A 12,614-nucleotide genomic window follows, 5' to 3' on the forward strand; every position below is an offset into this window, starting at 1 on the left:
GAAAAAGCATGTTCAAATTTTCCATGGTATTTACCAAACTTGTCATATTTTATGTGATTATTAAATTGCCATGTATGTGAAAACAACACAAAAAAGGATCAAATTTGCCATGGCAAAAACTGCATATTTCAAATTTTCCATGGCAAAATGCGTATTCAAATTTGCCATGACAAAAAATGAATATTTCAAATTTGCCATGGCAAAAAATGCATATTTTAAATTTGCCATGGCAAATGTATGATCAAATTTGCCATGGAAAATGCATGTTCAGATTTGCCATGGTATTTTACCAATATTTGCCATCTTTTAGTGTAATTAAATTGTTGTGTAGGCGAAACAACACAAAAAATTGATCAAATTTGCCATGGCAAAAAAATGCATAATCAAAATTTGCGGTTGGATATTTTTTTTCAAATTTACCGTGCTTTCATAGAACAATTTGCCACAAATATGAAATGATAAGAAAAATGATGAAAAATTGCCATGGCAAATGCATGTTCAAATTTGCCATGGTATTTTGCCGTGGGATTTTTGTTATCAAAGCCATGGCAACTACTCGTAACAAATTATGCCCATGGTAACAAATTTTCATGGCAATTTCACTACATAACTTTGTGATCCCCTGGCTTCCTCTCACATGATGAAGTTGCTACAGAAAAAGCAAAGCTAGGAGGAAGCCAGGGGAATCTCTACTGACCAATGCACGTCGTTCCATACCCCTATCATCTCCAGGAGTTAACTACTAGCACACATTAGTCAGCAACAACGCTACAGAACATGGACCAAAATAGCAGTTAGCAGCAACAGTTAGCAAATGCAGAGCGCCAAATTTTGGGGGCAGTGCGACACTGATGGAGCAGAGCAGCCAACGGCTAGCGCTCCGGATGTATCTAGCAGGGGATGGACTCACCATGGAGGGCAGTGGCGCCAGCGGGAGGAGTGGGAGGAGGTTGGCCTGGCGTGGCGACGAGCAGCACTAAGAGCGCGGCGGTAGCAGCGGCAGCTCGGGCTCACGGCAGGAGGCGATAGTCGTCGGGGGCACCGGCCGCTGCAGGGGGTGGAGCCGAGCCCAAATCGCTCGCGTAGTAGAAGCGTCGTCGGACCGCGCAGCCCCATGCGTGGCGGCCTCCTTGTCCTCGCCGGAATCGAACCCGCCGCCAAAACTGCTCGCGGCACCATCCTTCTGCTGTGCGCACGCACACCGCCGCCGCTGCCGCCACGCACGAAGATGAAGGGAGAGCGCCACTGCCGCGCATGGAGACGAAGGGGAGCCCCGCTGGTCGCCGCGAGCACCCGCCGCCCAGTTCCGTCGAGAGGGACCGTGGCGGCGGCGGAAGAAGAGCAGGCCCTTCCGATGATGGAGTAGCGCAGGCGCCGCGGGACCCGCACAGCAACCACCAACGCATGCCGCGGGACCTGCCGAACTCCTCCATGTGAGGCCGTCGCCGGAGTAGCAGAGCTCGTCGCGTGTGCGCACTCCTCCATCCGAGACCGTCGCGGGGCAGCGGAGCTCCCACGTCCCGTGGCCGCACTCCTCCATGTGAGGCCGCCGCGGGAGGTTGCAGCCGTCGAAGCGGGGACCGCCGTCGATGTGGGGTGGGGTGGGGGGGCGGAGCTCCTTGGCGCGTGGCCGCCGTCGATGCGGGGGAAAGGCTCCACCACCGCCGCTCTTGCGAGTGGAGAGGTGTGGGACCATGAGGCGAGAGGATAAGGTGTGCTGGTCCAAGCATAAACGTGGCTCGGCAGATGCATGAAGATTCGTGCGTGCAAAATCAATGACATCTAACTCGTTCGGGCCGAATTCTCAACCGCCACACGCGTTCGGGCAAGGAGCGTTTCGCCCACACAACACTGTTTGCTTAGGTGGCCTTTGACCCAGATGACAACTGCTGTAAAATTTGTGCAAATCAATCCAACGGCAACTACTGCGTGTGGGCGTGATGATAAGTGCCACACGTGTGGGCGTTATCATTTGGGTTTCCTTTTCTTTTTTTATTTTCCTTCTTTGTATACTTTCTAAGGGTCTGTCTAAACTTCAGTCACATCTAAGTTGGGCATGTCTTTTTTTTAACAGTTTTGCTATAAGTATTGCACATCTAAGTCACATGTCATTGATTTTATGTTGAGATTCGTGTAGATTTTTTCTTTTTCTTTTTCCTCTTTCTCTCTATGCTTAATTCACCCACTTAGATGTGCAATAACTAGAGCATATCTAGATGTGCCCTAGACACACCCTTTTTTTAATTGTTGTCATTGACTGAGCTTTGTTGTTACTGCATACAGTTTAGCCCCCTCAGCCAAAAGGGAAAACATTTATGGTCAGTAGATAATCGTGTCTCTAAAGACTAAACCCCTCGGCTTATATATGCACTCGGGTATCTAGGCTACATACATGGTCGATTGCCAATGCGCTTGCTATAGAGCTATCCTTGAAGAGCACACAAGTCTTCAAAGGTTTTCATCTTGATCGTGCTGAGGTTCACAGTTTCAGTAATCCTCCCTTTTAGTGATCGGTGGGCCATAAGCCTAGCCCATGAACCACAGACCATATAAATTACTACCCCTTAATTCAGGATATCGTCACTCTAGAGCAATACAACTACCGCCACTCCGAGTGGTAATTGAACCTTAAAGGAATAGGATATGGTCAGGTCCCAAGCCAAAAATTCCTCCAACGCCTGAACATTTAGAGGGATCCTACCTCCCCCTGGGGCAGGAGGAGCACCTAGAGCACGTCATTCCCGAGCGCTCGGCGAGGGAGCAGGAGGAGGCTGACGCGCTCCGCCGCCGCGAGCTCGACTACGAGTGATTCTTCCTCGAGCAGGGTGTCGCGGCGTCGCAGGCGCACGCGTCCAAGGAGGCGGACCTGCGCGTCATGAAGGCGGAGCAGGCCAAGGTCTTCATCGACCTCAACTCCGACGAGGACTGAGCTCCTCCGGCTCCTCCGCCGTGTCGTCGACGCCACGAGCTCGTCGATTTTGGTAGCTAGGCTCGGGCCCGCAGATTCCCCCTCCAGTATGATCGATGTAGATGAACTACGTATGAACAACGTAGTATGTAGATGAACTAATGTATGATCAATGTCGTTGCAAGTTTCTCCCGCGAATGTTTTTTTTTTACAGTTTCATATACAGGGTCTGATCTGCAGCGCACGAATTTGTCCCACAAATCTCATCTGCAACAAACTGTAAACGCATTTTACAGGTCGGCATTATACGGGGTCTGCTAGAGATGCTCTTAGGCATCCACATGCTGCTTCTAGCGTTGGATACAGACTCTTAGGGGCTTAGCACAAAATACTTTTTTTCATTTGCTCAAGTGCCTACAGAAGCGTCCTCCCACTGGAGATGCCCTTAGAGAATCTCTAGCAGACCCCCCCTATTCTGCGAAACTGTAAACGCAGTTTACAGTTCACGCGAGGGGTCTATACGGGCTCAAAATCGTTGCGGCAGATCAGAAACAGTATCCAAAACCGTAAATTTTAAATAACATGTTTCGCGCGAGAAATTAAATGCAAAGTTCACTGGAGAATAGATCATTCATATAAAGGGGAAGTTCGTTCGTACCCAGCATAGATATATATACATAAAAAGCTCGCCGGAACTACGCCGGAGCTACGCTACTCTAGCACTAACAAAACGGATATCACCGGAGCTCATGCGGTAGCTGACCAGAGCTCAGTCGGAGTCGGAGTAGTCGAGGTCGATGAAGATCTACTCCTGCTCAGCGGCCTCGCGGCGCAACTCCTCCTTGCTCTCCTCCCACGCACTGCGCGCTAGCATCATGGGCAAAATGGCATCCGCCTGCGCCGTGGGGAGGAAGTCCTTCGACTCGACGACGCCACCGGCACGTCTCACCGGCCCTGCCTCGGCCTCCGGCATCCTCTTCACCAGGGTGATAGACAAGCGCGAGCTGGACGCCCCGGAGGAGCTGCCGGTGCCAGAGAAGAGGCGCCCGCGCGCACGGTCGTACTCCTCCGTCTTGCGGCGGAGGAGCGACGGCGGGGGCGACCACCCGTGGTGTGTGTACCGCAAGGAGGCGCGCTTCCGCGCCCCGTCGGATCTGACGCGACGCGCCCGCTCGGGGTCCTCGTTGGCACGGCGGGCGGACTTGGCCATCGCGCGCGACAGATTGGAGGAGCGGGCGGCGGATTGGAGGCGCGGGCGGGGGATCTGAGGGACCGGCGGTGAGGAATTGGGGATTTTCGCGTCGGCGGAGGGATAGGGTTCGGCCCGTATCCAGCAGCTAAACCCACACTTGGGTTCGGGCCCGTATCCAGCAGCTAAACCCACACTTATACTGGTCAAGGGGGCGCGTTTCCAGGCCACCGCAAAAGTTTTACGGGCGGGGCTGCCTGAGTCTGTTCTGGCAGGAAAACGCCCAAAACAGTATAATCGCCGGGATTTTACAGTTCCGGCCATTTATACGGGGTCTGCTAGATGCTCTTAGAGCGCAGAGCCACTGATACACCTCTTGCGCTTAGCGAGCACACACACCAATTCAGACGCACAGGGCCACAATGGACACTGCGCCACTCGGGATCAAAAATGTCGAGATCTCAAAAAAGATGGCATTCCAGTGAGGAAGTATAGCAGACAATATACAGGTTATCCACAGAGGAGTCCATAGGATTTGGACAGCGATCTTTCACAGGAGCATAACTACCAAAAAATTAATCACCACGCTACAGCTAACAGCCAAAAAAATGAGATTACATGTGTGTGTGTGCCCTTATTGGCAGAAAGAGAAAAAATAATTTTGCATCCAAGATCTTACCAAACAATCTGGACAACGAGGCGGCTTGTTCACATCATCCTTTACCTGCTACATAAAAGAATCGCAAGATCCCGGAACCATCAATCAATCATGTTCAATGCAATGGACAGATGATGCTGTGTCTGCTCGATCCTGTCAACACCGGTAAGCCCATGGCAGCACCTCTTCTCCTGTTCAACAGTGGCATATAGTTTGTCATGCGAGTTAGTGCACAGTGCAGCTCCTGGGAGCTACAGGCATCCACTCGAGAGGAGGCCAGTGGACGTCGCAAACTGTTGTCGATGGTTCTGATTTCAAGTGTGCTACGGATTTACATTGCACTCATCCATGAATCGATCTTCTCGAGTGAGGAACCTCCGCCAGTAATTCTTGTAGTCCAGTATGCCTAACTCGAGCCAAGGCTTCATATTGCCATCGTAGTGCAAAGCTGCAGAGCTCTGTGCAACCTCCGGATCAATTCCATAATCATATCCAAGTCCAGACAGAGTCGACCTCCCATCGAGGGGGTAGATGAGATTTTGAAAAGACAACAGGCTTAAAGAAAAGGCAGCTTCTCTCAGAGATACCTCGTCTTTTTTCTTGACCTGCAACACAACAACAGCAGAATAAATATTGTCCTAACCATATGAAGCACCATTGTTCGGTATTACACAGAAATTAATAAAATGATGATACTTGCCCAGTAACAAAAATGAATGCAGCATGCTACCTATTCCATGCTAGTAACTGATAATAAACTAAATTTCACACCGCATATAAACTGTCCAAATCTTCTTCCATGCCATTTTTTATGCGAGCCAAGTTTTTTATACACTGTAGTATGAAACCAAATAGAGAAGACTTATACCAACCTGTTTTAAGAGCAGCAGGTAATTCTCTGTTACTTTATGCCTCCTCCAATTATCCAAATTGATCACATTCACCCCAGACATCCATGCACATGATTTAGGATCATACTTTGTCTTACCCAGGAGATTTCTCATTTGACCCAGTCTTACACCACAAAATTCGACAGCACCATTTACCTTGTCCCCCATATCAAGTTTCCACAAGAAAGACAGATCACGTTGAACAACAACATCATCATCCAATACGACCACCTTTTTTAGATCCTTGAATATTTCAGGAATAAAGAAATGTGAATGGCTGAACAATGACAAGTACTCTATTCTTGTCTGCTCAGTGGGCCGCTCGGTGCTCCTGATGAGAACACGAAACTCCTCAGACAAATACAGCTCCCGCGTACTAAACTTTGGTAGCTTGTCTAAAATCATTTCTTCATAGTTTACGACATGGATAGGTGCCTTTTTGTATGAATTTCTGGCAAACCAGTATTTCATGCCATAGAAGTTTTGAGCATCAGTTAGGATATGAAAAACATTGTTTGCTGGCTCCTACAAGAACAATAAGAACATCAGCAATGCCCATAGCAGAAGATAACAGCAAACTAATAATTGTAAATATCACCCACATACCTTAGAATTGATAACTGTTGAGTTGATGACAACAGAAGCTGCAAGGACATTCTTAGATAGTATAACATAGTGCCTGTGGTTTGGGGTATTGAACTTGCGAGCCGGATAAACATCAGAATCCAATGAAGGGGATTTGAAATATTCCAATGTCAACCTCATAGAGAAACAGTGGTGAGTTTTTGGCAATGTCTGAGAACCAAGATTGTAGAGGAATGCACTCTGCTTCATATGAAAATGAGCTTCATCATCGGTCATATCAAGTATCTGCCGAAGCTTCCTGACAACATTGTGGCATTCCACAGTGCATGATTTCGCTTTTGCTATTGTGTGCTCCATCTGCTCTATCTTCTTGTTGATACTGAACGAAATAGCACAGTTGTCATTTGAATTATCAAAGTAGCAACTCATATATTGAAAACTGATAAACTATATGCAGGTTGGGTTTCTACTCCTTTTACAAAAACAACAAAATATTGTACGAGAAATTTACGGTCGAAGTTCAAATTTAGACAGGTAAATACTAAATACACTTTATTTTCAAACAGAGGGAGTAACACTCTAATGTCCATTTCGGTCTGATGTGTGTTGCTAAGATATGGTACCATAACCTAGTCATTATAAACTGAAATTTAAGATTTACAACGGAATGAATGAAGAAAAGACAACAAAAGCATAGCCGTTAAAAATGTATTCTTACAAGGATGGTAGATCAGCATCAACAGAAGATGCACTGAGAACCCTCTCATGGTCTTGTATATTTTGCTTCATTTCCTGAGTAAGTGCCTCCTGACCTTGAAGTTTGGCAATGCTTGGATAGTATGAGCGGGCAACGAATAGTTGGTCTTTTAGCCTTTTCACTACTGAATCCTTCATAATTACTTTGTGTTCTGTTGACCAGAGGCAGTAGCTCCCAAATTCAAGCTGACAAGCCTTTAAATTTTCCACTTCATCTGGTTTCAGGTCTTTCTTTTGTTTCTTTATGTCCTTGCTAACTTCCTGAAAGCAATGCATGTGCGTTATAGCAAAACCACTGGACTCTGATTGATGCAAAGATAAGGTGAAGGATAAGAACATTGATTGGAAAATTAAGTACTATATACTCCGAAAGATACTGGGTTGCAGTACATTCAGCATTGTCTTAAGATTAGCTTACCTAAGTACAGTATCACATCAATCCACTAATATGGAACGCAATTATTTGAAAATATTGCATTGGGTGCCTAAGATCTTTTATGAGATTGAGCTGACAATCTAATATCTAAAAATTATATACTTGCTGCTACTGCTGTAGATAAGGGGAAGGATAAGAACATTGATTGGAAAATTAAGTACTATATACTCCGAAAGATACTGGGTTGCAGTACATTCGGCATTGTCTTAAGATTAGCTTACCTAAGTACACTATCACATCAATCCACTAATATGGAACGCAATTGTTTGAAAATATTGCATTGGGTGCCTAAGATCTTTTATGAGATTGAGCTGACAATCTAATATCTAAAAATTATATACTTGCTGCTACTGCTGTAGAAGCCCCCCCCCCCCCCCCCCAATTTTCATTTTGTTGACTAAACATGTCAAAACATAAGCAGAGCTTGAGCCCAGTTCTGAAAAATACAGTATATATTTGAATGCAGAAGGCGTACAATTGTTCTTTGAGTTGATCCCTTCACAGCCTTTGGCGGTTCAGTTCTTTGTACCGGAAGAACTGCATATGTCATCAATTACTGAGTCAGATGTAAAGCTAAACAAACAGCTGCACCATACAGGATAAAAGACCAATAAAGAAAGGACTGCAACCTACAAATAGCTTCCACGTAAAACAAAACATATAGACAGCTCGTCCAAAGAAAGGGAGGTTGTTCTCGAAACATCAACACTGGTTTGTTTGGAAATGTTTGGGTAGAATAAATTGCTTCTCGTATCTAAAGTAAACTACAAGACTGAGAGGTCAAAGAAACCCGAGATAGCACATGCACGTCATAGTCTGTTTGGAAATATTTGGGTGCTTCTACTTCCTCCGTTCCTAAATATAAGTCTTTTTAGAGATTCCAATAAGAACTGCATACGAATGCATATAGACATATTTTAGAGTGCAGATTCACTCATTTTGCTCAGTATGTAGTCCGTATTGAAATCTCTAAAAAGACTTATATTTAGGAACAGAGGGAAGAGTATGTAAAGTGAACTAGGAATTTTGAGGGAAGCAAGAGTGAGAGGCCAAAGAGAAATCGAGATAGCACATGCACGTTATAGTCTGTTTGGAAATATTTGGGTAGATAAATTGTTTCTTCTATGTAAAGTAAACTAGGAATTTTAAGGGAAGCTAGAGGTAGAGACCAAAGAAAAATCGAGATAGCACATGCACGTCTTAGGGCATATCACATTATCAGAAAGCTGGAGACCTAAGAGCACTGGTTTAAATCATGCCAGGCGGTATATTCGTGATGTACACTTTCCTCAAGTAGACCTCAAAGGCACAAACAGCAGGTTTTGCTAATAAGTATACCATGTTTATTTGCAATTGCATAGGCATACTTACATTCAGTAAATGATTTTCTAGCATTAGCAACACTTCCACTGATTCACTCCTATCTCAAAAGCTTAGACAAAAAAAAATTAACTGGGCACCGGATTTTTTTCTGTTACTATGCGGTACCTTTTGGTTTAACACTAACAGCCAAAGGGGGGCGATCAATTTGCTTATGCTGCGGCGGCGGCACCCCACTGCTGCCATTCGAGATCTTCTTGGGTGCATCCTGAGAAGAAAAAAGAAAGTGTGAGGTAACGCAGATGCAAATTTGCCCATTCTTGAACTGCGCTGTCAAAATACTTTGTTATCCTTCATACTTCATAAACATGAAACAAAGTGCAAATCAAGTGCATTCCCCCTGGTGCTAAGGGTTACAAGCAGAGAACGGTATCTCCACAAAGCTAACACACAACAGACACTACACCAAAAAAAGGCTTGCCATTGCAGATCAGCCGTTCCACTGAGCGTCATATGCTTAATTCAGAGTAGAATCTTCACACCAAGAAGCACCATAAACGATGATGACTAGACATCACTAAGGTCGCCATCACGGAACCATACAAATCTACTACTACTACAAAAGAGTCGACATCGTGGATAAAAGGAGTATGGCAGCACAGCCATACCTGTACCGGTACTTTGACAGGGACTGGATCGACAGCGCCACCGCCACCACCGCCACCAATCGGCTCCACGGGATCGAATGAATGAAAGACGACCTCCTAAATCCATACAAAATAAGATAAATCAGCACGAATCGCCCACCGGCCCCGCTCCAACCGCAATAAAGGCGGAAATAAACAGTGCCGCACCTGTCGGCGCCGCTCGTCCGTGGTCACGTAGCCTGCATCGCAAACCAGTGAAAAAGAGGCGGTTAATAATTCAGAGACCACGGAGGTGCCCAGCCCAGATCCACCGGGAGGCGCGCGCGCGCGCGCGCATCCGCGCCGCATTCGCCGAACCCCGAATCAGAGCGAGCGGGGGAGGGGAGGAGAGGGAGAGGGAGGGGGGCGGGTACCGGTGGGGGCGCGGTCGAAGATGAAGGCGAGGGGCACGAGCAGGGAGCAGAGGACGAGCGCGAGCAGCACCAGGCGCGGGCCCCTCCGCCTCTGCGGCGGCGTCGCCTTCATCGGCTCCGGTCCCCGGCGGCGCGTCTACTGGTCATCGCAGTGGGGGTCGGTGTGGTCGGTGCGGGCCAGCGGGGATGCTTCGAGTTGGGCGACGCGGTTGCGGGGATTTGATCGGAGCGGCGCGCGTGCGTGCGTGGGGGGGTTGGTTGCGCCAGGGGGGAGGGGGGGAGTGAAGCGAGTCGGGGACGAGGGGGTGCCAGGGTGATGTGGGTGGGTGGGCCGCCGTGCCTGCGGCACATGTGCCACATGGGCCTCGTGCCATCGTCTTTGCCAAATTGCCAGCGAAGGTCCGCTCCGATTGAAACGGGTCGTGTGCCAGGCTGCCAGCGAAGGTTCTAGGAACCAACTCAGTTCCCTACAGTTTCTCAAAAAAAAAAAGTCAAATCCCAAATAGCAGTTTGATCCTCCGTCCTATTAAAATTTGCAAGGAAATGACTAACATTATGTTGCTCTCTACGAGTACTAGTAAAACGCCCGTGCGTTGCCATGGGCTTTTAAAAAAAATTAAAATGCTACTCATGGAGCTAAAATAACCAAGAATAAGGCCATCTCAACTAACTCACATCTTTTTCTTGACAATCAGCTAACACACATCATACTATCATACTATCGAAGCCTTCCCCATCTTCGGCCATCAGTTGGCCATTCACAAGAGGGCGGCGGGCGCGGGCACGGGCGCTAGACTTGGTCATCTACGGCGTTGCGGCAGCCGAAGATCGAGTTGGACGTGGGGGTGTAAGGAGGGAAACAAGCACGCAAGGAGCAGCGGCATTGCGACGGGCAGTCGTGCCACGGCCTTTGCCTTTTCCAGGGCAACAGCCAGAGGCCACCACGCTCCTCGGCTCTCCCTCCTCTCTTCCATGCCAGGCAACAAAATGGGCGAGATAGAGAAGAGGCAACCAAGATGTTTTTCTATACGGCAACCAAGATGGTTTTGTTTACTCATGCCACAGATTCCTTACAGCCCCACCCTCGAGCGAAAAATTATCCCTTCTTTCCAAATTTATCTTCTTTTGCTGCTTGGTTTTTCATTATTCTCGTCAAACAAGAATTGCCTTGCTATATAACCTCGTCAAACTAATATCATACACTTTTATGGATCCACTAATATGAGTTCGTCATTATTTTGTTACTAAAAAGGATGGAACTCTAAAATGTTAAACAGCATGCTACACCAAATAATGTGAACTGATTGTATAATCAAACAATTTAATTCAAAATTATAAGATCTTAGGCATTTAATTACAAAACCAATGTGTTTGTGTTGAATGTTATGTTTGATCACTTTTGCAACCAAGTTCTTCTTGATATATGTACACCAATTTTAAAGCAAATGTAGAGTAGCAGAAACAACCATTTCTCCCTTTTTCCTTCTTCTAGAAATCCAGTAATAGACTAATGATATAGACTGCTCTGTTTCCTTTAGACGTAGGGTCCTCCTTGATTATGATGTAGGGTCTCGTCGGGCCATCGAAGCCCCTCCGTCATCACTCCCTCCCCCATAACTACATCCTCCTCCTTGAATCACCGCGCCAACCCCATCCCGCGTCAATGTGAGCGCCCGGCAGTTCCCGAGCGTTACTCACCCGGCCTCATGATGCGCGACTCCGTCACCAGCATGCCCTTGCACCACCTCATGCATGCCTCCTTCACCGACCAACAGCGGCCACGGACGAGGTCAACAGGCACTAAGCCCTTGACCACCGCTGCGTGCACTGCTCTCCCTGCAACAGTGTATCAATTTTCAAAATGGTGTATCAATTAGCTCTGGTGTTCTACTTATGGCTGAAAAAAATTGTCTATGGTTTTTTTTATTTTGACCCGATTGAAATTAAGTGGTTGCAATGAAAAAGGAAATTGAATTAGATTACTTTACTATATCATACCACTAATCTATTCTAAGTAGATTCAAAGATAATATAATAGAAAACTCTAAAGTACCAAATTCTTTGAAATCACACATAAGAGAAACTTAGATAACTGTGAACTCCAAATGCCTGAACAACGAATCAAAATTATAGAATATGCACAAGCATGAGCACAAAAACACAATTTATGGAGCCCAGGAAAGGTTTCATGGAGCAAAAATATTCTATTCTACATAATGATCTTTGCTCCTTGGGACTCATTTATACGGGTTTTTGCTTTGCTCTGACCTAGCATGTTGACCAGTCCCCCATATTTTTGTTTTAGCTCTTTATCTAGTTGTTTTTATCAGTTCGATGAAAATATATCGTCCTGCGAGTAATATTACAAACCGGTGGGGTGCTACCCCCCAGTTATTCTTCAACAAAAATGGCTTTATTATTTCTTTTCCAAAACAAAATCATTGACAACAACAACTAACAGTCATGGATACATTTCCACTTCAAACATCAAAGGGTATAGATGTTTTCTACTTCAGAAACCATATGAGCAATGAGCTTGTTATTATACTTCTGAAACCATATGTAATGTAGTATTTATACTTTCCAATACTCATTGCCAGTTGGAACGGTCCTTTCTTAGTTCTACGGATACTGCAATTGCAAATGCCATGTCGGACTGGACATATCCAATTAGGGTTGCCCTTAGTTTCTAACACACTCTCAACATACTTGCAATAATTTATAAAGTCTCAGCCCAAAGATGGTAATCAAGTGAAAAGGAAAAAAACTTCACACACATATAATAACCCAGTTGTAGGGTACATGCATAAAA

At 46.2% G+C, this 12,614-nt stretch overlaps 1 protein-coding gene across 1 annotated transcript; it reads right to left on the minus strand.

Annotated features, from left to right (window-relative positions):
* Positions 1–4,550: 4,550 nt before the first annotated feature.
* On the minus strand, positions 4,551–10,160 carry LOC109746392 (probable galacturonosyltransferase 7). Its single transcript, XM_020305511.4, has 9 exons — positions 9,803–10,160; positions 9,597–9,628; positions 9,411–9,506; positions 8,911–9,010; positions 7,898–7,959; positions 6,949–7,247; positions 6,252–6,609; positions 5,628–6,170; positions 4,551–5,360 (listed from the first exon to the last, which is right to left on the minus strand). The coding sequence occupies exons 1-9, from the start codon at positions 9,912–9,914 to the stop codon at positions 5,079–5,081; spliced, it is 1,884 nt and encodes a 627-aa protein (XP_020161100.1). The 5' UTR covers positions 9,915–10,160; the 3' UTR covers positions 4,551–5,078.
* Positions 10,161–12,614: the final 2,454 nt, after the last annotated feature.

Source organism: Aegilops tauschii, chromosome 2 (assembly GCF_002575655.3).
Source record: "Aegilops tauschii subsp. strangulata cultivar AL8/78 chromosome 2, Aet v6.0, whole genome shotgun sequence".
Classification (NCBI taxonomy): domain Eukaryota; kingdom Viridiplantae; phylum Streptophyta; class Magnoliopsida; order Poales; family Poaceae; genus Aegilops; species Aegilops tauschii.